At 46.5% G+C, this 26,185-nt stretch overlaps 1 protein-coding gene across 2 annotated transcripts in view; it reads left to right on the top strand.

Moving 5' to 3' along the window:
• Nucleotides 1-1,183: 1,183 nt before the first annotated feature.
• LOC306917059 (prospero homeobox protein 1-like) overlaps nt 1,184-26,185 on the top strand; it is a 53,946-nt gene continuing 28,944 nt past the window's right edge. Inside the window, exons 1-5 of one of the 2 annotated variants that reach the window (XM_079495180.1) lie at nt 1,184-1,318; nt 7,476-8,022; nt 9,921-10,658; nt 11,250-12,884; nt 18,862-18,978. In XM_079495180.1, the coding sequence (XP_079351306.1) occupies nt 7,579-8,022; nt 9,921-10,658; nt 11,250-12,884; nt 18,862-18,978 (2,934 nt within the window). In that variant the 5' untranslated portion in view covers nt 1,184-1,318; nt 7,476-7,578. The remainder of the gene's footprint in view (nt 1,319-7,475; nt 8,023-9,920; nt 10,659-11,249; nt 12,885-18,861; nt 18,979-26,185) is intronic. The other variant, XM_079495181.1, reaches the window with a different exon arrangement.

Raw genomic sequence — 26,185 nt, forward strand, 5'->3', positions numbered from 1 at the left:
TTTCCATTACGCACGTTGCGCGCAGGCAGCGCACGCACTGGCAATTTCAACTTATACGAATAACAATTCACTTCCATCTCCTAAACCAACAGCAGGATTACAATTGTTTTAAGTATTGTGAATCAACAGTTTAAGAGCGTGTATACGTTCTATATATTCGACAAAGCTTTTGCGCTTGAATTGACGGTATAGAAAATATTAATATCGTAATTTTAAAGTTTAGAAAAAAAGAAAGAAAGACGGAAAAGAAAAATCCTAATTGCTGAACAATGACAAATGATGAGCTTTTGTATTAGATTATGTGGCTGTAACGCATGCAGCACTCTGTCATTCTAATAGAAATTCCTTGTAAATTAAGCTTTATACGTATTGCATATAACTCCGTTTGGCACAAAGTCTATATGTCCGACTCTCTCTCCCTCTCTCTGTGTCTCTCTCTCTCTGTCTCTCTCTCTGGGATAGAGAGAGAGAGAGAGAGAGAGAGAGAGAGAGAGAGAGAGAGAGAGAGACACGGAGAGAGAGTCTCCTTCCGTGCCTGAAGGTGCGACGTTTTGAGCTTTCCTTAAAAAAAAATATAAGGAAAAAAAAAAATCACCATCCATCCCCCGCGGTCCTCTCTCCTCCTCCTCCTTTATTGGTCAGGTGCGGTCGCTACGTCACTCCGGGGTGATGATGATGAGGATGATGATGATGACGACGTCTTCATCGCATCCTTCACGGCGGCGCGTCTTTAAGTGCTATAGTTTGTTCTTGCGGCGGTAGGTAGGTATAGAGAGAGAGAGAGAGAGAGAGAGGAGCGAACCGACACACACAGTAGTAGGCTACTGGCCGCACCGTCCGCCGTGACACTTCTGCTCTGCCCGTTCCGCGAACGATCGAGGAGGAGAGAGAGAGAGAGCTGCACGCACGAGAGCGCGCGCGCGCACGGTACGTGAGACTCCCCCTCCTCTCTCCTCTCTTCCCTCAATCTGATTCAGTCTCTCTCTCTCTCTCTCTCTCTCTCTCTCTCTCTCTCTCTCTCTCCCTCCCTGAGTCCCTTCCCTCGATCTCGCTTTCTCTGACACACACACACACACACACGCGCGCTCGTGCGCGCTCTCTCTCCACTTTGCCATAGAAAATTACGGCATTGATCTGAAGTGCGGAGCGCCGGAGCCCCCCCCCCCCCCTCTCTCTCTCTCTCTCGCTCTCTCTCTCCCTCTCTCTCTCTCTCCCCCTCTCTCTCTTTCGTGTTCTTCTTGGAGTTTCTCTTCTTCTTCTTAGACTCTAGTCCGACTCGGGAAGACGCTCCTATTGTTGTTTTACGCCGTAAGAAGAAGTAAGTACCACGCGCTGCTGCTTTTTATTACCTGCTATTATGAATCATTATTATCGTTGTTGTTGTTAAACTGTCTGTGTGTGTGTCATGTCCACTGTGTCCGCTCCGAAGATAGATATATTATTATAGCCTTTATATGCGAAATCCGAGCAGATCCATATGGCTCACTATAACTATATTACAATCTTAGACACCCGTATACGGGACAGTAGTGTTGTTGTGTAGTTTCGTGAGTGTTCAGCCTTCAGGTCGATTCTTTATATTCTTCTCATGGTTGGTTCTGTGACTGCTGGAGTTGTGAAGTGCACTGTCTGTCCGTCTGTCGGTCGCGTATATACGAGAGCAAAAACACGCTATACACGCGCGAACCGATAAGACCCGATATAGTCGCTCGATTAGATTGCATTTTGTAGCCCATTCCTCTTTATAGTCCCCCCCCCTTTTAATCTGTTAACGTTTGCATTTTATTATATCGTTTGCTGTTGCCAAACATGTTTATGGAATTGACAAAGCTCTCGTATAGTTGCATGGCGTTTTTAATGCTGTTTTTGTCCCTTGTTTTTTTTTTGTCAAGTGTTAATTTGTCACATGGAGATTTGTATGCAGTTGATAGTCGTGTCCGTCTCCCTCCCGTTGACACTCCACTTAGAGACCGGATTGTGTCCGTTGTCTTGAGGCTATCGGAGCTGCCGTAGTCACTCTCTAGCCTCTCATAGTCCTACTTGTTGGTTGGATGGTATAAAACTAAGTTTCTGCTTTTGTATAGGCTATATTAACGTGTAAAATAAATAGCCAAATCAGTATTTTTTACAGAGTCAATCGGCAGGTGTAGCCTATATAGGTGCAATTAGGCTGATGTCTGAGAGATCATTTTGACCGTTTTTTGTTGAGATTTTGAAGTTGATTATCTTTGCCCCATGAAGCTTTCAGAATGTTCCCCTTTCCATGACCATCATCATCCATCATCATTCCATCATCTGAGAAATCTTTGACATCTGAAACATTTTCCTAAATATGAATTTAAGCACATGCTACTTGTGTCTCATTTTACTTCAGTCATGCTAGTGTTAGAAGATATAAAGAACATCTGCTGCATATAAACGAGCATAGCGATAACTTTTAGCACACTTTGAACCCCTTTTCTTAGTCTTATTATTGCTCTGTCTTAAAATCATGAGTCACTGCCATGGTCTTAGAGCCTAACCTAACCCCCCTGTTCTTAGAATAATGAGTCACTGACTGGTTTTATCTTGCGCCGTGCGCCGTGACATTCATGTCCAGAGTAGGCGATACATTCCTGTTACTACTGGAACAACATGCATGGACCGTCACATCACATTTCACGCGAAACCATTCCTTCCAGCACCACTTCCCATTTCGCTTCCCGCAATCTCATATTCTCACAGAACAGCCACCAACGGCTTTTTAAACTCTTGTTAACCACCCGACATTCCTCACATCTCCTTTTTTATGCCCCTCGAACAAAACTATACTCAAAGTATGATTCTATACCTTATTCACATAGACATGACACCCCTTTTCATCTTTGCTGCTGCATCAGTAAAGACAGAGAAAGACCCCACACGCACGCACGCGCGCGCACACACACACACACACACACACACACACACACACACACACACACACACACACACACACACACAAAGGTTCCACCTTTGTAACACTTAATAGTCACTATAGCCCCTGTCAAACACAAGGTGTATGTCTGAATATTTGTATGGTTCTTTTTGTATTTGTAATGGTTCTTTATTTGTTTATTTTTTGTAACACCCGGGACATGATTGATATAATGTGGTGTGTAGCTTATATACTTGGTTCAAAATATTATGGATTTTGAGTCTTTTTTTTTTTTTTTTTTTCATTTGAAACCAGACTCAAGTATAAATTGGACCCGCTCATATGGACATTATCACATTGTTCGTTTGCTCATTCTCTCTCCTCCCCCTCTCTCTCCGTTTGTCTGTCCCTCTCTCTCTGTCTCACGGTTTCTGTCTTTGTCTCTCTCTCTCTCTCTCTCTCTCTCTCTCTCTCTCTCTCTCTCTCTCTCTCTCTCTCTCTCTCTCTCTCTCTCTCTCTCTGTTTGTGTGTGAACTTGCATGCCAAAAACGTCTCTGTTTCGGCTGTTATAATAGGCAGTTTGTCTGTGTGGAGGAGAAGGTGCCATGTGTATCCTTAAGTGCCCAAAACCCGTTATATTTGTTTCCCTGTAAAATTAATTATAATTTGCAGATTCATTCATATAATGACCTAAAATGTGTGTGTGTAACTGGGTCATAGCTGTGTGTGTGTGTGTGTGTGTGTGTGTGTGTGTGTGTGTGTGTGTGTGTGTGTGTGTGTGTGTGTGTGTGTGTGTGTGTGTGTGTGTGTGTGTGTGTGTGTGTGTGTGTGCGCGCGCGTGTGCGTGTGTGCGCGAGTGTGTGCTTGTTCAATGTTTCAGGTGATTTCCTGACTATATACCTGCAGGGCAGTCTGTAACATTTATATATATATATATATATATATTCAGGAAAAAGCTGTATTAATTGAACTTTACCCGTTATAGTGTAACAATTAACTGTTGTAACAAAACCCTTAATGGTCTCAACGGAATATTGACCTGCGCTTATCAAATTATTGTTACGATTTGTACTTAAAAAGTGTTTTTAACTCTCTCTCGCATACCGCTCATCTTGGTCTCTCTCTCTCTCTCTCTCTCTCTCTCTGTGTGCGTGCGTGCGTGCGTGCGTGCGTGTGTGTGTGTGTGTGTGTGTGAGAGAGAGAGACTTTGTGCATGCAGTATAGCAGCATCATGGACGCAGTCCAAAGCATCTAAAGAAACAGATTGGAATGCAGCACTCGTGTTTGTTAAAATGTAAAGTAAAAAAAAAAATAGTTTCACACAATTTACAGACAGGGAACAGTTTGCAGACTATTTTGCCACTTGTTTGTCACTCGTTTTTGTCTATCACCCGCTTTTTATGTTTAAGCGGTTGATTTAATGTGCATGTTCTCTCCAGATTTTCACTGCACGCGGAATTAGACTGCAATTTGACTCTCCTCTGTACCGATAAACTGTTGCTGAAAGCTGTGTTAATTTGTGAAATTCATTTTCCTATAGTCCTAAGTAACTCTGAAAATCAGTTGCAAAACAGATGCAAACATGACATGGAAAATTCAGCCTGTGCTTTAGTAGGTGAGAGAGCGTGTGTGTGTGTGTGTGTGTGTGTGTGTGTGTGTGTGTGTGTGTGTGTGTGTGTGTGTGTGTGTGTGTGTGTGTGTGTGTGTGTGTGTGTGTGTGTGTGTGTGTGTGTGTGTGTGTGTGTGTGTGTGTGTGTGTGTATGCATACAAGCTCGCTTGTCGATGGCAGGATATACAGATGCTATTTTCACTTTGTATTTATGCTGTCTGTCTGTCTGTCTGTCTGTCTGTCTGTCTGTCTGTCTGTCTGTCTGTCTGTCTGTCTGTCTGTCTGTCTGTCTGTCTGTCTGTCTGTCTGTCTGTCAATGAGATATGAAAGGATTGATGTTTGGTGTTCATTGGTATGCTAAAATGTGTTTTTAAATGGTCAAATAACCCACGTTTACTTTGGTCGAAGACCACTCTCGGCATCGATCTGCACCTTTGGGTTTGTAAAGAAATTAGCGTTCCGATGAATCCGCTTCATGCATGACGCCCATGATGCACCCCTGATCTGATCTGTGGAGAACCCAATTTGAACTGAGATCAGATTCTAAAAATGTCTTCTACATCCTGACAGTTTTCTGAAAAAGCTATGTTTCTATGTCAGTCGTTCTTTGATTTTTCAAAAATAGCAGACCTACAAGCTCGTAGCGCGGCACTCGGTGCCGCGCTATGAGCTTGTAGATCTGCTATTTTTCAATAGCTAAAGCATAACATAATGCTAACACCAAAAGGGATTCCCGCCCAGAATGGGTTAAATACCCTGAAACGGAATTAGAACCCAATCACTTTGATTTACCGGCACTCATAAACTCAACCCGCTCTGATTGTCCTTCTGCGCTTGCCGTACTCGTACCCGTCGGGACATTCGACTAAATGCAGAGGACTCTGCGACTCTAACGTAAAAATCACACATGATGTGCAATGATTGCAAGCACGCACTCGCAGTCTCACACACACACACACACACACACACACACACACACACACACACACACACACACACACACACACACACACACACACACACACACACACACACACAAACGCTCACAAACATGCACACACACTCCCACACCACCACATGCCCCTGGTTGAACCCGGCGATGAAGTCTAAACTTAGCACTGATAATGGAATAATGTTCTCGATCAAAACCTGCAGCCAAGCAGAGCTAACAATTCTTGGAATTCCACGTATTTGAACCCAAATTCAGTGAATTTACCACTAGTTCTCATCAGCTTCATTAGTATTTAAGCACAAATGTAACAGCGGCATATGGTTAACCCATTTAGTCTTGACGTCGAAATTTAAAAAAATGTCCTAACAGTTTTCTGAAAAACCTTATGTTTCTGTATCAGTGGTGCTCAATATTTCATGTCAAGGACCCCAAAAAGGTATTGTAATATGCCTCTGCCCCCCCATCTGAAAATATGTTGTTCCAGGGACCTCCCCCAGAAGCAAAGATTTGAGTTAAAATGTTCACTCTGTAATAATATATATTCAAAGATTTGAGGCACATTTTCACGATTTTTCAAAAATATCAGACCTACAAGTTCATAGCGCGGCACTCGGTGCCGCGCTATGAACTTGTAGATCTGCTATTTTTCAACAGCTAAAGTATAACATAATGCTTTAAAACACCAAAAGGTGGTTCCCGCCCAAAACGGGTTAAAGCCTGCCACAAACACAAACACTAGCAGGAAAAAGACAATATAACAAAAAAAATGCTATCCACAGCACTACTTCGACACCTGCTTTTGACAAACAAGTCGATTCTTGATGGCGCCTCACAAGACGCTGTAATGGAGGTGACGTCTCGGGGGACTGGGAGGAAATGGGAAATTTATTTTGGTTGTTGCGAGCAGGTGTTATACTTCTCTGTGGGAATACCTTCTTGAACTATTACCGGCAGTCTATTTGTTCGCTCACGGAGCCTCCCATACCGCCGTAGCTTTCGGGTCAGGAAACTCATTGTGAAGTCTGTCTGTTCTCTACTGTCTATAGTTGTGAGCATTTTATGATTATATGAAAGTGCTCATGTTGTATAGCGCCGTCAAACGTTTCTTGTTTTGTTTTATGGCATTCAAACGCCGTAATACGTCCTGATACTGTCAGCATTTTCTGTGTCATGTTTTGTTTTAGGTCTGTGTTATTCTGTCTTTTTGGGCATGGCACTGAGGGGGGTCAGCCGTTTAGAACTCTGCGAACATCGAATGACTAAAAGCTTTTTTCATAATCCAATGCTTTTGGAAAGGGAGCAAAAAAGCTATCAATTATTCAAAAGGTTGTCATTCAGTATGTCTAAAACAGACATATAGGAATGAGTCCCTCTTGAGAAAGTATAGTGATTGTTATACATTCGACTCGTGGTACTTGTATTTAGACTGTGTCTCATCTGAACATGAGAAAATGTCAATCTCGGAACCATTTTGTGTCAGAATTAGGGTTGTCCCGATCCGATCACGTCATTTTCAAAGGATCGGAATCGGATCAGGAGCAAAAAAAAACGCGATCGGGGCATCCCTATAGTATCAATATTATATCCATTATTGTCTGTGATTTTGGATATTGTACTATTGTGATAATGCATAAAAATATAAATATAGGATAGGGAAAAATCGGTATCGGCAGTGGCGTGCACAGACATTTAGAGGGGCAGGTGCTCAAGTGAAAAAAAGGGCACCTTGTGCAGCGCGTGGAACCGGCCGGTTGCCTTAATAGTGTGAGATATATAGATTTTGGGGCCTAAATAATATATCAGAAGCTTTTTATCAAGAATTGATCAATGTCACCATGGTCCACAAAAAACAACGCCCAGTGCCATTTGTTTTCTCAAAAGGGCACATTGCTGTCCAGAGGGAAAAGGGCACTAGGGGGTGCTCTAGCACCCCCTAGTGCCTATCTGTGCGAGCCACTGATGATCGGGACATCCCTAGTCATAATCCTATATATTGTGCTTTTCCCTCGCCCTGCAGGTATATACCCAGAGTGCACCTCTCCTCCTGTTGCGTTAAGTCTCGGTGGCCCCACCGCCACCACAAGCCCCTGGCCGTCATGAGCCTTTAGCTGTCCTGCGTGATGCCGGATCATGACAGCGACGCGCTCCTAACCAGACAGAACAAGCGGCGGCGCGTCGACATCGGCGTGAAGAGGACGACGACCACCACCACCGCGGTGGGCAGCAGCAGCAGCAGCGCCATATTCGCCCGCGCCAGAGAGACCCTGCTCCACCACGTCATCATGAACCAATCGCACCACGGCGGCGGCCCCACCCCCGATCAGGACGGGGACGACTACCACGGCCACGGCGGGGGCATGGCCAACGGCGGCAGCGACGGCGAGAAGTCGTCGTCCAACGTGCTGCGGAAGCTGCTGAAGAGGGCCAACACGTACGAGGACGCCATGCTGCAGGCCTTCCCCGGCGCCACCATCATCTCGCAGCTGCTGAAGAGCAACATGCAGCACGGCAAGAACGGAGGCGGCGACACCATGGGGTTCCAGGTGCGTACGCACGGATTCCAGGTGCGCACGCACGCACGCACACACACACACACATACACACACACACACACACTCACACACACACACACGCTCACTCATAAAGACGTTGAGTCTTTTTTAATTCTTCTGGTGCATTTATTTTTAATTTTTTGTGCATAAATCAGTGCTATAGAGCGTCGCAGTCCATGACGAGTTTCATGACCACGAGAGACCTGGACAATAATTCCCCGTTCATTTTCCTCATAGACTTTTCAAAAAGTATTTATTTAAAGTGGTTTACGCCGCGGACAAAGCCAACTCGAGTTGTGACAAATCATGACAATAAACACAATGTTTTGGGCCGATCAAATAATTAGAAAGAAGAAGAAAAAGGCAGGTTACAACACTTTTTGTTTTGTTTTTCTTCTTTCTAATTATTTGATCGGCCCAAAACATTGTTGTGTTGCCTTTAAGGCAAATGTTCTATTTTTCTGTATATAGTAAAAATAGAACATTTGTATTTCTGTTTACCTTAGAAGGGCTTTGAGTACTTTATTGTGAAGGTGGTTACCAGTGCTTTTACTTTGAAAACTCTTTGTATTTAATGAGTCACTTCCTGTCAGCACCATTTTGATTTTTGATGCAGCAGTGCATAGAGAACATCTGTTCAGAGCTGTGAGCCTAAGAACCCATCTAACCCACATGGAGGCATTTTAGAGGCAATGCCGTAAATTGTGGTGTTGTTTTCAGTTATGTTAACTTTCTGTACAACTTTGTGACTTTGTGTACATGTTTATTTGTAAGAGGAAAAGTTATTTATTTTAACAATGTTTGCTGCTGTTTGCAGAGCATAGTAGCCTAGAGTGCACAGGTGTAGGGCATCCTGCTAATTGCCTTGATGTGTGTGTAGGTCATTTAGCTACTCACCTGTTTTCTTTTTACTGTGAAATGATGTCTTCATTGGCTGTGGTTTAACTCTGTGTTTAGTGACAGTTCCCTACACTGCATGAGAACACTACAATTGTGTTTATTGTCATGATTTGTCACAACTCGAGTTGGCTTTGTCAGCGTAAACGTCTTTATATAAATACTTTTTGAAAAGTCTATGAGGAAAATGAACAGGGAATTATTTTCCGGGTCTCTCGTCGTCATGATAGGGGACGGGACTGCGACGCTCTATAGGACATCCTTTCCGTCTGTCTGTGTTGTTTTGAAAATATAAAAATCACACCCATGTGAAGTAAGTGGTGCAACTCCGTGTGGGGGTCCCCGGGGGGGGGGGGGAGGTCCAGACCCACAGGAATGCACCCAGGGTGCCGGCCCGATTCCAGTGAGCCGCCCCTCGTCCGAAACGGTTGAGAAATGACAGAGTTACCGTGTCGGGGTCCCTCTACTGTACCCTCTACTGTACTGTACTGTCACTGTACTGGCACACCTGAAATCACCATATATACAGTTCATATGTGCGTGTGCGCACAGGTGGTGAAAAACAACCATGCTGTTTTCGTGCTCATACCCTGCCAGCCAGCTACCACTTAGTCATTTAAGGAAGTGGTTTGCACCACTTAAAAAGCGCTTTGGACAAATCCTCTTAGCTCCATTGGACCACTCAAACTGTCTGCTAAAGCAACTAACTCCACCACCTCTCCCCCTCTCATGCAAGTAATTGACAATATAAAGTCACAACACCGACTTTGATGAGGCAGTATCATGGTTTGTTTTCAAATATATAAGGTCTTCTTCATTTCCTGATTTTTTTTTTTTTTAATTTCCCTGAAAAATGAACATTTTGGAGTTTGGTGGTTTCATTCAGACAACCGTCCCATGCAGTACACGGTCAAACCGAGCTAAATGAGCATTCAGGATTGTATTATCTGTCCATCCGTCCATCCCAACAAATCCATTGTCTCTCTCTCTCTCTCTCTCTCCCCCCCTCCCAGGGGAGTGGGGGTCTGTCCAGCGGCGGCTCGGAGACACAGGCGGACGACGCCTGCAGCAACGCCTCGTCCCGCGACCGCGACAGCCCCTCGGACTGCCTCTCCCCGGCACCGCCTCACCTTCCTCCCGGCTCCTCCTCGTCTTTCGGACGCCCCGCGCCAGCCCTTCCCTCCGCCTCCTCCCAGGCGACCCTTCCTCCCCTGCCCGCCCCGGGCCCCACCACCACTGCGGCGGCGGCAGCGCCTCCCCTCTCCTCCCTGTCCGCCGCCTTCGACCCGGAGCGGCTGTCGGACGAGCACCTGCGCGCCAAGCGCGCACGCGTGGAGAACATCATCCGGGGCATGAGCCACTCGCCGCTGGTGGTGGTGCGGCCCGGCGGGGGCGGCGAGCAAGGCCCGGCAAGGCCGGAGAACAGTGGCAACGACGACGACATTGACGCCAACGACCACCTCCTCCCGCGGCCGCAGCACCAGCGCGGGGACATCAACAACAACAACAACAATGGTGCCAACCACCGCGCCCCGTCCCTCCTCCTCCTGGGCTCTCCTCCTCCGGGGTCTCGTGGCGGTGGGCCGCCAGGGCCCGCCTCCGCCGCCGGGGGGGAGCTGCTGTGCCGGGAGAACAAGCGCAAGCAGCGGTTGCCCCAGCAGCAGCACAGCTTCACCCAGCTGGTGTGCTCGCGCCAGGAGCAGCGGCAGGAGGAGAGGCGGCAGCTGAAGCTGCAGCTGGAGGACATGCAGGTCAGTCCATCGTGTCGGCCCCCGTCTTAAGTAAAAGTATCAATACTGCAATGTAGAACTATACTCTGTTAAAAGTTGAAAGTCTGGAATTCAAAATGTATACTTGATTAAATAAATTTACGTTTTATTGAATTTTAATCAAACATACATGAAAACGAAACGACTGACATTGACAATACATACAACCGAAAACAAAACAAGACAATATACGTACAATACACACAAGGGGAGATGTCTGCCTCTCTTCTCTATTGATGATCATTCATAATACATAAGTACCTCAAACAGGTGCATATACAGGTTAAACAGGTTTAACTGAATCTATACAAAATCAGGTCTTATGGTAGAAACATGAGTAATCCATCTAAACCAGTTATCTGTGAAGACTTCAACTTGACCTCTGAAGCTGAATGTAATTCTCTCCATAATAAATATGGAGTCTTAATTGTTTAATACAGTTTTGACTGGTAGCAGTCAAACCAAGACAGACGCGTTTCGACGCGCAGGACTTATTTGTCAGTTTCGGAATAAGGATCTCATTCTCTCTCTCTCTCTCTTTCTTCCCCCGTCCCCCCCCCGTCCCCCGTCCAGAAGCAGCTGCGTCAGCTCCAGGAGAAGTTCTACCAGATCTACGACTCGGACACGGAAGAGGAGGAGGACGAGGACGAGGAGAGAGGAGGAGGAGGGAGCGGCGAGGCGGAGCGGAGAGGAGGAGGAGGAGGAGGAGGGACGGAGGAGAGGGAGGACGACGGCAACCTGTCGGAGGACAGCGTCCGCTCCGACGGCCTGGAGGCGGCGGCGGGGCTCGACCTCAGGGCGCGCTCGCCCCGGCGCCACGAGAGCCGCCGGCGCCCTCCTCCTCCTCATCCCCGCCATACCGACGACCTCTCGGACATGTCGGACCCGGGGCTGTTCCTGGACCGCGCCCGGGCCCTGCTCAGGGAACAGGCCCTCATAGACGCCGCCGACATGATGGAGGACGAGGAGGAGGAGGACGGGGACGAGGACGGGAGGATGAAGAGGAGCGGAGGAGGAGGAGGAGGAGGAGGGAGGCAGCTGGCGGAGACGTTGAAGCAGGAGCTGAACTGTGCCGTATCGCAGGTGGTGGACACGGTGGTGAAGGGCTTCTCCTCCTCCTCCTCCTCCCCACGCCAGCCGCTGGGTCACCACCACCCCCTGGCCCTGCACCACCACCCACTGCTCCTGCAGCAGCACCACCACCACCACGCCCGCCTGGCGGCCGCCGCGGCAGCAGCAGGAGGAGTTGGAGGAGGAGCCCTCACCGCCGCTCCACCCCCGTCCTCCTCCTCCAACTCCTCGTCCTCCTGCCCGCCGCCCTCCTCCTCCTTCGCGCCCCTGCCCCCGCTGACCCCCGACCCCCGCTTCTCGGCGCTCCAAGCGCTCGGCCTGACCGGCGGCGTCAACGACGAAGGAGCGAGCCCCGCTACCCCCGGTTACCTCTCCTCCTCCTCCTCCAACCAGAGGCACTGCTTCGGGGGCGACGTCATGGTGCCCGGCGCCGGCGGCCCGCTAGACTCGTTCGCCCCCATCCCGCCCTCCTCCTCCTCGATGCACCTCAACGACCAGACGGAGGCGCTGCCGCTGGTGGTGCGCAAGAGCGCCTCGGTGGGCGCAGGAGGAGGAGGAGGAGGAGGCGGCGAGAGTGCCCTCAACACCTCCTCCCTGCCCCACCACCACCCCCATCACCACCTCCACGCCTCCTCTGCACTCTCCCACTCGCTGGGGTTCGGCTCGCCGGCGTCGTTCCGCCACCCCTTCCCCCCTCTGCCGCTCCTGGGCTACCCCTTCCAGGGACCCCCGCTGGGCTCGGGGTACCCCAAGGACCACCACCTCCCCCCCCACCACCACCACCAGCAGCAGCAACATCACCACCATCCCCGCGCCACCTCCGCCTCCCCGGACTCCATGGACGTGGCGGTGGCGGCACGCGACACGGTCAGCCTGAGGACCAAAATGGCCGCCGCCCTGGCGGCAGGGGGCCAACTGGGGGGTGGGGGCGGGGGCGGCCACCATCACAACCACCACCCTCACCACCACCACCATCACCACCACCCGCATCACAACACCCACCACCACCACCACCACCACAGGCAGGGCTCGCCCAGCCAGCACGGGGGGCCCGAGGGCCTCTCCCTGGCCCTCATCAAGTCCGAGTGCGGCGACCTGCAGGACATGGCCGACATATCGCCGTACTCCGGCAGCACGGTATCCTTTTAACCCATTTAGACACGTTTTTCGACAAAAGAATGTCTTCTAAATACTTAGTCGTTTTCGGGGTAAAAACGTATGCTGCTATACGTAGATTATTTTCCACAGATATAGAGCGCCGAAGTCATGGCGTCACTCGCTCATCCCCTGGTTCATGGAAGATTTTGTCTATGGAGAATAACATGGGCTCATCTTAAAATCGTCTCGTATAAGAACTGTGGTCCAAAAAATGTAAAAACTGTCTCTGCGATATTGTCGGGGAGGTGCCTCTGTGTCGTTTATAACATTCAGTCTGTTTCTAGCGAAAATGTAACTAATTCAGCAGCAGTAACAATCAGTTGATTCTTCATATCCATACGAGTGAAACGGCCGGGATGATCTGTTTGTTTTTCAAACACAGCTCTTATATGAGACGATCTAAAATCCCCCTATGTATGGATTACAATGCAAATATAAAAGTACATGAACCCGGGGACTTATAGCGCCCTCTATACCGATATCGACGTCAGACTTCGGTGCTCTATTGATGATGCAATAATTATGTGACCGTCAAATGACTCTGTCGCTTTTGTTTTGTGTATTTCCAATGATTTAAAGGCAGCACAATCTGTATAATATCGGAAGCGGTCAGAATCCGTATCGGCAGATATGATCCTGCATATAATTGGAGATCGGATATCGGTCATAATTTCAGAATTCTGCACCCCTAATATATATATATATATATATATATATATATATATCAAGGTTCAAGGTTCAAGGTCTTTATTAATGTCCCAGAAGGGCAATTGTGTTTACAGCAACAGTAGTGGTTTCCGACATACAAACAATACAAAACAATACAGGACAACAACAGACAAGAGACACCATGGCATAAACAGAGGTCTGGTCGCATCTATTGCAGGTAGAAGAATAAGAGAAAGAAAGAAAGCATATATATATATATATATATATATATATATATATATATATATATATATATATATATATATATTTATATATCAATTAAGCTGTATTAATTGGTTCCTGCTCAGACCCTTGTGTTTCCCTGTTGGGCAGGGAGATTAAAAAGGGGTGCGCCGGGGTCTTGCAAGAGGGGGGAAGATTAAACGGGTCGCACGCTGCTCTCTCAAGCCCTTTTAAGTCCATGCGGTGTGGGGAGTGGTGCTCAGAGGTGCTGAGAGGCTCGCACGCTCTCACTAACACAGGCAGGCAGGCAGGCACACACACACACACACACACAAACACACACACACACACACACACACACACACACACACACACACAAGCAGGAGCCACATGCACGCGTGCACACAGACATACAACCACACACACACATCCAGCGACTTCTCTGTTCCCACTTGCTCTGAGACATTGCTGTTAGGCCCTCTTTCATCGCAAACACTTTGTACATAAATGCTCAAAGCAAATCATATCTGTGTGAGTGTCTGTGCGTGTGCGTGTGCGTGTGTGTGTGCGTGTGCGTGTGCGTGTGCGTGTGCGTGTGCGTGTGTGTGTGTGTGTGTGTGTGTGTGTGTGTGTGTGTGAACGAGACAGAGACAGAGAGAGAGAACCTTGTAAATAGGAGCTCAAAGCTAATCAACTTTCAAAGAGCATGGGGTGTGTGTGTGGGTGGGTGGGTGTATGGACGGGAACTGGTGTGTGTGTGTGTGTGTGTGTGTGTGTGTGTGTGTGTGTGTGTGTGTGAGAAGGAAGTGTGAACTGTGCAAGCCCAAATATTCATATTGACTTCCCCCTTTTACGTTATTGTTCGTTGTTACAGCCTCTCTCTCTCTCTCTCACACGCACACACGCACACACACACACACACACACACGCACGCACACACACACACACACACACACACACACACACACACACACACACACACACACACACACAGTACATACTGTGTGGACAGGTGTTTTCAGGTAGTCGTTTCTTTTTCGTCCGCAACCTTTCATATGAAGACGGCTTCCACCGGTCATCAAACACACGCACGCACACACACACACACACACACACACACACACACACACACACACACACACGCACACACGCACGCACATACATACACTGTAAGTGAGACACACAACACAGGCACATGCACGCATGTATACACACACTGCACTCTTTGCAAGCAGATCTTTTGAAGAACAAAGCCGGAAGGAGAAATAAGACTTTGAACGGTGGAGAATGGAAGCTCCTTGCAGGTGCAGAGGGTCCGTCTGACCAGCGTGACTCCATCAAAGAGACTCCGTTTAGATGTTACGCCTCCACTCCAACTAGAAAGAAGCGTTTTATTGTGAACACGATCACATACTAATGAGCAATCATTATGCCGTGATGATGTCTCTAAAGGAAAGAGGTCCTTTAACCCGTTTAGGCCTGACGTCGATATAAAAAAAAACGTTCGCTCTGAAAGAATTTATATTCAAAGATTTGTGCCGCATTTTTACGATTTTTCAAAAATAGCAGACCTACAAGCTCGTAGCGCGCCACTCGGTGGCGCGCTATGAGCTTGTAGATCTGCTATTTTTCAATAGCTAAAGTATAACATAATGCTTAGTTAAAACACCAAATGGGTTCCCGTCCAGAATGGGTTAAACACGTCCCAATGTTTATCTCACATTAATAATACACACGTAAATAAAATTAAATCTCTTGTTTATTAATTAAGCCCCATCAACCTGCAGGCGTGCCTATATATATATTGGGCATGTCGTTACAACTGCGTTACAAATACTTGTATTAATACTACATTATTGAAGAGACGTTATATAAAAATACACTAGCACTGGTGTGGCATGACTGAGTGTAGTGGAGAGAGAGAGAGAGAGAGAGAGAGAGAGAGAGATAGAGCAGTGTGTGCGTGCGTGTGTGCGTGCACGCGCAGGCATTTGCACAAGTGCAACTCATTTGACAAAATCCATTCCCTTGACTCTGTTTTGCAAATGACTGATGTTTTGAATCCATTTCGATATGTATTCAAATGGTTTCAAATCAGGTCTGTGTCGCTCTGTATCCATCTATCCATCAAACCTGTCCGTCTGTCTGTCTGTCTGTCTGACTCTAGCCATCTATGTTTCTGTCTTGTGCCATTTGCACTCGTATTTGCATGCTTCGGAAGAGAAGTGGTCATAAGCTCTAAGACACGCAGTTAGGTTAAGGTGCTTTGCATTGTTCACAGAACACACACACACAGGCACACACACAGGCACACACACACACACACACACACACACACACACACACACACACACACACACACACACACGTACAGAGAGAGAGGCCTGTGTATTTTTAATCCTCGATGGTACTGAGCAGATGTCCTGCGTTCATTTATGGATTTACCCCTTCGCTTCCTCTCTCTCTCTCTCTCTCTCTCTCTCTCTCTCTCTCTCTCTCTCTCTCTCTCTCTCTCTACACACGCGCCCGCGCGCACACACGCACACACACACACACACACCTGGCAGCGAGGTCAAGTTACAAGTGTTACACTGTGCCCTGGGCAAGAGACGCACACACATACACACACATACACAATCGCAGTAGAGGAGCAAAAAGCACATTTTGCATTTTGTTTATTTATGCGCTTCATTTAGCTACTATTACCTGCACAGTACCCCCCCACACACACACACACACACACGCACACGCACATGCACACGCACACACACGCACACAGACATGCACATGCACACGCACACCAAACACACATGATTTATTCACTATGACACCGTCACCATTCTCTTGTTGACTTTGAGTAAGGTGTGTGTGTGTGTGTGTGTGTGTGTGTGTGTGTGTGTGTGTGTGTGTGTGTGTGTGTGTGTGTGTGTGTGTGTGTGTGTGTGTGTGTGTGTGTGTGTGCGCGCGCGCGCGCGCGCGCGCGCGAGCGCCTATCCTGACTAAATAGTCAAAATGTATTGTAAAACAAAATACATGCACAGCTCTGCTATGGAAACAGCGGAGCAGGTTACTTGACCTAGACACGCACGCGCGCGCGCGCACACACACACACACACACACACACACACACACACACACACACACACACACACACACACACACACACACACACACGCATGCACACACACAGTGACAGGTTGTTATTAATGTTAACTGGATGGCAGGTTGTTGTGCGTTGAAGTGACCGCATGTATGATCACCTTTCTATTCCCTGTATACTTTCTACGTCTGTCTGTCTGTCTGTCTGTCTGTCTGTCCGTCCTTTTAGCCCCGAACCCCCAAAAGAGAAATTTGATGTGTCACCGGCAACCCAAAATAGATATTATATAGTTTTCATTGTCTTTTCTTTATGGAATTTCCTTTTTTAATGCAATGTAATTCTTTTGAAATGTGTATTCGATGTATTACCGCATGTCTTTTGTTCCTGCTTACTGTAAATCGCTCTGGATTAAGAGCATCTGCTAAATGCTTATATTGTAAATTGAGTGGCGGCCAGTGTTGTTTTTGGCAGCAAATTTCTATTTTAGTTTTAGTCATAGTCTTTGGACTGAAACTTCATTTTGTTTTAGTCATATTTTAGTCACCTGGAATGTTTTAGTGTTAGTCTAGTTTTAGTCGACTAAGTGTCATGCGATTTTAGTCGACTAAATCTACAGTTGATTCAGTCGACTAAAATTTATTTTGGTGGCCCTTGATGCCGACGCGTTGTGAGCTTGTAGATCGGCTATTTTCAGCATGCAACCAAGTGTAAAATGACTTATACTGGATCGCTTGTCCACTAGTCCCTTCCTGACATTTTAGTCTAGTTTTTATTTGTTGACGAAAATGTCAGTATATTTAGTCTTAGTATATTTTTGTCATCATAGCTTAGTTTTCGTCAGTGAAAAAAGGTAGTCTACGAACATTTTTCGTCTTAGTTTTAGTCGACGAAAACAACACTGGTGGCGACCCATAAAATGTGTCCGTGACACAAAACCGGGGCCCTGACCCACAGTTACATACTGGATGTGGCACACGCATGTGGCACACACACACACACACACACACACACACACACACACACACACACACACACCTCTCTTCGCTCGTCTCCTCTCTACGGTCACATGACCTCACGGGGCCTGGTGAGTGCGTGCACGTTGCGTGCGCGCGCACGGCAGTTAATTGACCTTCCATTGATTGCCTCTTCCTCTGTAATAGATTATGAGGTCTGTTAATGTGTTGAGGAAATGGCAGCGTCGTAGGGCCACAGCTGTCGACACACACACACACGCGCAGCCGCGCACGCACACACACACATACACGCACACACACACTATCTCTCTCTGACTCTCCCCTGGTGACTGCGCTTACCAATGCCAGGCAAATGACTATTTCGCTGCAGGGTGAGACAGTGGAATGGCCGCTGAGCATACGAGTCATTTGCAAACAGCACGTTTCAGCCTCTGTCTGTTTGTCGCTCTCGTGTCAATCAGGTGTTGTATTCCCATTGCTTTGAACCACTTATATAAGCCCTATATATATATATATATTGTACTACCGACATACATATGCCGATTTGCTCAGACGCATATGACATAAATTCTCCATTCATTGTCAATGGCATTTAATGTTTGTGTTCAAACAACACAAACATCAAACCCTATAGTTTATAGGAGGGGCTACAGCGCCCTTCAAAAACAGGTGTGTGTGTGTGTATTAGGCCATTAAGCAACTAGTCGACGATTCAACTAGTCGACTATAAATCCACTAGTCGACCTTGTTGGTACTAGTTGATAAGCAGACCTACAAGCTCGTAGCGCGCCACTCGGTGTCGCGCGCGCTATGAGCTTGTAGCTATTTTTCAATAGCTAAAGTATAACATAATGCTTAGTTAAAACACCAAAAGGGGTTCCCGTCCAGAATGGATTAAACAACTAGTCGACTAGTAAACTATAGGCAACTAGTCAACTAGTAAAAATGACTAGAAGTGAATGCCCTATATGTCCTTAACGTGTGTGTTCAGATCCAAGAGGGCCTGTCGCCCAACCACCTGAAGAAAGCCAAGCTCATGTTCTTCTACTCTCGATATCCCTCCTCCAACATGCTCAAGATGTTCTTCTCCGACGTCAAGGTAATCAGAGTAAGACCTCTGGCACCTTTTCTCTTTTATCATCCCTTCTATCAAACATCCTTCCATCTTTCCCTGCGTCCGCTCCTCCTCGTCTTCCCCCACAGTTGTTTCCATCTGTCTTGTCCTCTTCTGTGCAGTTCTGTCCAGTTGTATAAATCTGATCCAGGGTTGTTTTTTAGGGCAAATTTTTATGTTTGTTTGTTTTGATCATATAGTCTCTTGAATAGTTTTCATTTAGTTTTAGTCACATTTTAGTCACCTGGAATCATATACGTAGGTGAATCATAGTCATATGAAATCGGGGGGACCGGGAGCCCAAGGGAGTGTTTCTTTTGTGCAAAACTAATGCTTGGAATGGATTCAGAATGATGAAAACCCCCTAGTAGTTCAATACCGACAGCCGGTCACAGCAAGTGGATTCATGAATGTATGTGCAGTATATAGACAATATTTTAGGCCAACAAAATATATACTGTATACAACCAAATTTCCCATTTTAAACAAAATAAGCCTGTTGCCCACCATAATGGGCCTTGATATGAAAAGTGCAATACCACTTGTGTAGAGGATCCATACATGACCCCCCCCTCCTCCTCCTCCTCCCCCCTCCTCCTCCCCTCCTCCTCCTCCCCCTCCCTCCTCCTCCTCCTCCCCTCCTCCCCCTCCTGCTCCTGTATTGTCTCACTTTCATTTGTCGTGACCTCGCTCTGCCCTCTGCACATTGAAGTTGTCTTGACACTATTGTGTTTTGTCCTTATTTTCCCCTGCACGTTGCGCGTTCTGCCGTTACTGGCCGTGTGTGTGTGTGTGTGCAGAGAGAGAGAGAGAGAGAGACCGTATAGCACAGATGGGGTTCTCTGGTCAGCCGTTCTGTCAGGCTCTTTGTAGAGTAATTAAAGTTCCTGCTCCTAATCGCTCGGGTGTTTGGGGAGGGGTGTGTGTGTGTGTGTGTGAGAGGCTGGGTGTCTCAAAAGCCCACTTTCCCTCTCACACACGAATACTGTACACACACCCCCACCCCCCCACCCCACCCACACTTACGCCGTTCCGCTTTCACTCCACCAACACATAAAAGTGTTATCTCTCTCTCTCTCTCTCTCTCTTCACACACGCACGCACGCACGCACGCACGCACGCACGCACGCACGCACGCACGCACGCACGCACGCACGCACGCACGCACGCACGCACGCACGCACGCACGCACGCACGCACGCACGCACGCACGCACGCACGCACGCACGCACGCACGCACGCACACACACACACACACACACACACACACACACACACAGCTGTGTTATACTTTACGAAACAACACAAAAAGTTTGAACGTGGAGAAGATGACAGGTTTCTTGCCCGACACCAACGCTATATAGGGTTTAAGTGCTGTGAACTTCAGAGTTGAGACTATAGCTGTTGAGGAAGGAAAGGAGGGAAGGGAAGGAGGGAAGGAAAGGAAAGTGGGACGACGGACGACCAAATGAAAGGCAGGACAACAGAACGACAGCATTAAAAGACAAAGGCGACGATTGTTTTCTGTTTACAGGCCTCTGTTTGTTTTGTAAAGGAGCATGTGTGGCTCCTCCACCCATTCAGGACGGCATATTTAAATGAGCGTATGTACACGCACGCACGCACGCACGCACACACGCACGCACGCGCGCGCGCACGCACGCACGCACGCACGCACGCACGCACGCACGCACGCGCGCACGCGCGCGCGCACACACACACACACACACACACACACACACACACACACACCATCTGCCCATATATTATGTCCATATCCACGGTGTGACCACTTCCTCAAGGCAATGGCCACATCCTCATAACGGCTGCCATGGCAACCAGGGTCGCCCCGGACGGCCCCGGTTGCTAAGCAAACACCAGGTTGCTAAGCCCAATATACCTGCAGCTCCCTTGCAGCTTAAAGGAACAGCGCACCTTTTGTGAGGATCATGGTGTTAAGAGAGGCCTGTCTGCACAAAGCAAATAACGCAGGCTTATTTTTTTTAAACCCATACAGTTATTTAAAGCACACATAGGCGCACAACTGGCGGCCCGGAGCCCACATGCGGCCCCCACCTTCACTTAACACAATCAGTGCCGGAAGTCCTTCAAAATAGGAGCTCTGGGGTGCCGGAAAGACATGGCCGCTTTTACTCGGAAACCCATGACGCGGAAACAATCCACTAAAAAAAGTTTACTTTACGTAGCTAGCTTACATTGTGATCGTTTTAGTTTATACGATATATGATCCAAAAAGCGTTCATATTTTGCGGGAGAGACGGATGAGGAGCAGAAATGAAGCGCCAGTATATCGATCCGTTCAACACCACGGAGAGCGCCCTGGATTAGGAGAGACGAGTCATTCTTTCCGCCGCGCTAACGGCTAAGTCAATGGTAAGCTAACAATTGCCTAGAGTGTAGCATACGGTAGCCGAAAGGCGAACTGACAAATAAAAAATAGGAAAAAAATCTGAATATTCTTATCTCGCCCCGTATCATTGAGGATGCGCTAAGACGTCCTCACACGTCGGATGTACGCGTCGATTGGGACCCCTAGGACGTGTGGCGACGTCCTATGTACGGAAACGGTTAATGTGCAGGCCCTCAGGTTAATATGATTGATTTCAGCTAATTACTATAGTATTATAATGTTAATGTTTTTTTTAAATGTCCAATGTATTTGTATTTAATTCATATACTAACTAACTAAATGCATTTGAAATAATAAAAAAAAAGAAAAGGATTCCAATTCAAAATGAGCAAAGAATTATTCAGGATTTCAATTCAAATATAGCAAAAAATAGCTGATCTACAAGCTAAAAACGCGTCACACTGTGACACGTTTTGAGCATGTATAGATCGGCTATTTTTGCTACGACAGTAATATGTAACGTGGCCCTATCTGGAGTGAGTGTGGAACTATAGTGACCCTCTCCATCGTCAAAGTTAATTGCCCGACCCTGATTTAAAGCCAAAAAGAACATGTTGTATACGTGTGGTGGGGGGGCTCAGAGTGCGTCCACTAACTAAGGAATGTAGGCTTTCTAATAACACAAGCCGCCTTTGTATTGGTGAGTAGGTGAAACGTTTATATATGCTATACAGAGGAGATGCTGGTCTGCATTTCAAGCAAAGAGTGGCAGAAGCCTTAACCCATTTTGGGCGGGAACCCCTTTTGGTGTTTTAAAGCATTGTTATACTTTAGCTATTGAAAAATAGCAGATCTACAAGCTCATAGCGCGGCACCGAGTGCCGCGCTATGAAGTACTTTCCACCACTGCCTACACCAGTGGTTCCCAAACTTTTTCATGTCAAGGACCCCCAAATTGACATTTATTAGCCTGCGGACCCCCGTTTGAAGAGATATGCCAAGGACCCACATAAGACACATACGGCTCTAGCAGTGATTCTCAACCTGTTTAATTCCAAGGTAGTCAGGGAGCCGTGGGGGTGAACGTGGTTTCGTCAGATAAAGTTTTTCTTTCAACTGATTCTTGTAGCTTGGGGTCACCTCTTAAGAATTCAAGAGGGTGCCCGGTGATATCCCTTGGGCATTTTTGTTATTAACCCCTTAATGTCCAAAACACTAAAAATCCACCCTCAATCTACGATCACTCTGTAGAACATGCTCAGCCATCAACTGCAGGGCACGCACACATATTCTGAAGGAACTTCTGAAGGAACGCACACATATTCTGAAGGAACTTCTGAAGGAACGCACACATATTCTGAAGGAACAACTAACAGTGAATTTATACTGTAGGCCTATAAAATCATCAAGGCATGCATAGCAGGAAAAGGTTACACATGTATGAATTGTGGTTATTATCTGTAGCCTACAGCATTGAATTGATAATATTCATAGCTGTAATAATATTTAACACTTAGCCCGCTAGCATTTATTGAAAAATTAGGATCTAATTCACGCCATCATTTTTTAAATTTGAGCTCTTATTTTGAAAAGCCGCATTTCCGGTCCACTAGCAGTAGACATAACCTAGGAATCTACACGGAGCTGGGCAGGCCTTGTTTACAATGTGAATCCAGACCGGAGCTCTGGAGAGCTCCACATCGTCGGCTCTGTGCCGTCAAAGAAACGTTGTTTTGACCAAAAATGCCATCTGGGACAAGGAATAGGAGATACAGGCGATTGAAAGAAAGGGATAGAATGGATTCTTATGGGATGATCTGATGGGCGACGGAGTCTTGTGACAACAACAGCTAGCCACCCGATGCTAACGTAAGTAGCATTATGGCTCGATCCATCGAATGCACCATAAAAGCGCAATTGACAAAGGTCTTCGGCAATGGTGTTAAGCGTCAGTATCAAAATTAGGCTTCAATTGACAAAGGACTTCGGCAATGGCGGTATAAGTGAAATAGGCAACATCCTAACCCTATTTTTGTGGGAAATGTTCTGTGGATGTTTAGTGCAAGATGCTCAAGATGGATTGCCTGAAAAGGTTTCATTAATACAGATTGTAGAATGCAATACATTTCACTTGATTATTGTGCATAAAATCTCAAAAGATATATTTTATGGGATTTTGAGGTTTTCGGGCTTGAAGGGGTTAATATGCATTAATTAATAATGCATTCATCATAAATGAAATACATTGTGCATCTCCAAGTTTGGTATGCATTAGTCTACGGACCCCCATTTAAATCTCTGGGACCCCCAATTTAGATAGTAAAATCAATGTTAATTTAACTCTGAGAGTGTACAAAATGTACACTCTCAGAGTTACAGACCCATTAGGGTCCATTTGGTTCCAAACTATCATTTAGCTGGGGACCCCCTGGAACTCCCTCAAGGACCCCTGGGGGTCCCCGGACCCCGCCAGTTGCTCAACTGGAAGGGTTTCAATGAAGACTAATGGTTGTATGCAGCAAGTCAATCAACACTATCTATCGCAGCCTTACGTAAACCTATTAAAATGTATCTAGTCTTTAGAATTAATCTAATCTTTAACGTAAATCGGATATGCAATTAATCTCGTAAACAAAAAAACAGACTCATCCCAACTCTAACTATTGAAATGTGCTCCAATGGCCTGCAGGCAGCTGACACGCAGCCACCAGATGGACCGAATATAGCCTGTACAGGATATGAGCAGGAACTGTATGTGCATATATACATATTACATATACATCCATTACAATTGTTTTTGGTGACATGAGATTAGGGGATTATACGACTCCTTTCACAGTAACAACTGACTGTGTGTGTGTGTGTGTGTGTGTGTGTGTGTGTGTGTGTGCGTGTGCGTGTGCGTGTGCGTGTGCGTGTGTGTGTGTGTGTGTATGTTTGCATCAATGTAAGAAGCAGCCAACATGAAATAAAACATAGTTAGTTTCAGTCGGACAGACAACTCACGCATATAATATTTTATCTTGGCGTTCGCCTCTGCTACATTTCTCTCCCTGCTCGGCACAATGAAACACCATCATTAAACATTAAGAGCAGAGAGATAGATATACAATAAAACCCCCCATGGGGAATATAAATAACAGAGCCCACCGGTGGTGCTGGGGTGGCGGTGGGAGCAAACATCACATAACAACAACCAAGGACTATCTAAAGAGGACGAGAAGCGAAGACCGTACGGTGGACGCCATGTTGATCCATGGAAGGAAAGAAACATGCGCAGTTGAGACCAGGAAGTTGTACATGCCTTGTACATGTACATTCGCTTCTCGTCCTCTTTAGATAGTCCTTGACAACAACCAACCATATGCAGAAGGAAGGCAGGAAGAAGCAAGCTGTCTAGTGAGCTTAAAGGAGAATTCCATGCAAGAAGTATTTCTTACCTTTCTTTGTAGTCGTTACGTCCCCACCAAAGAGGTCCAGGTGTTTTTTTGTGCAAAAGCTCCTTATTGGCTATTTCCCCTACCATAAGCCCTCAATTAATTGCATTGAATTGAATGGGGCTATGGGGTGTTGTGCTAATTCACTTATTTCCATTGAAATAAGTAGTAAAGTGTGCCGCTTGGGATATTATTTACATTATGAAGAGAGGATATATACAAAAACATTATAATTTTGAGCGATGGAAATAAGCGAATTAGCACAACACCCCATAGCCCCATTCAATTCCCATTCAATGCAATTCATTTAGGGCTTATGGTAGGGGAAATAGCCAATAAGGAGCTTTTGCACAAAATAACACCTGTACCTCTTTGGTGGGGACGTAACAACTACAAAGAAAGGTAAGAAAGCCTTTTAGTATGGAATTCTCCTAGCCCGCCCCATTTGGTCAGCTGACTGCCACATCAGCGAATGACATGGGTGGGTCTTGCACACACTGAATACACCCACAAAGTAATGCAGAATATTAACCCCTTGAGTATATATGTATGCGCCCTTGAGCACGGCATGAACCCCCTCGAGTATATCCGACTGAACTAACTCTGCAAGCTACGCATCACTAGTTTAATTTACTGTCCACAATGTGGAAATTTGTCTTCGGTCTCATAAACAACAGTAACAACAAAACAGCAACAACACTTACACACAATCTTCATGGCAAAAAGCAGGACAACAGTGACAAATACATCAAAAACTAATCTTAACGACACGTGGTATCATTCAGTGCCTTAAAGGACCACTTCACCACTTTTCAACCTATCTTCATATAGGTTGAAAATAATCATGAAAAAATGCCGCAATATTTTTTCTACTCGGTCTGTGTCTCATAGGAGGGCTGTGGGCAGCTCAGAAACCGTCTTCCAGTGACATCATCGATGGGGAATACAAGCTATTAGAAACTGCAGGCTTTCTAGTCCTGAAAAGTTGCAATGCGAAAATGGAAGCCATCGTTCTCATGAAAAAAAAATCTGCCTAATGATGATGTCACTGGAAGACGGTTTCTGAACTGCCCACAGCCATCCTATGAGACACAGACTGAGTAGGAAAAAGATCGTGCCATTTTTTCATGATTACTAGTGAGGACCTATTATATGAAGATAGGTTGAAAAGTGGTGAAGTGGTCCTTTAATGGCATTAGGAATGAAGGAATTTTTGAAGATGTTTACGGTTGGCTTTTGGTACTTTGTACCGTCTACCAGAGGGAAGTAGTTCCAACTCCCTGCAGAGTGGTTCTTGTATTTCTTGTTACAGTGACAGAAATAAAACTGTATTAGCGCTATATACATGATTCAACTGACTGTCCAGATTGTGTCTTTAAGAAGCACCATCATG

This window comes from Electrona antarctica, assembly GCF_951216825.1.
Source record: "Electrona antarctica genome assembly, chromosome: 24".
Taxonomy (NCBI): Eukaryota; Metazoa; Chordata; class Actinopteri; order Myctophiformes; family Myctophidae; genus Electrona; species Electrona antarctica.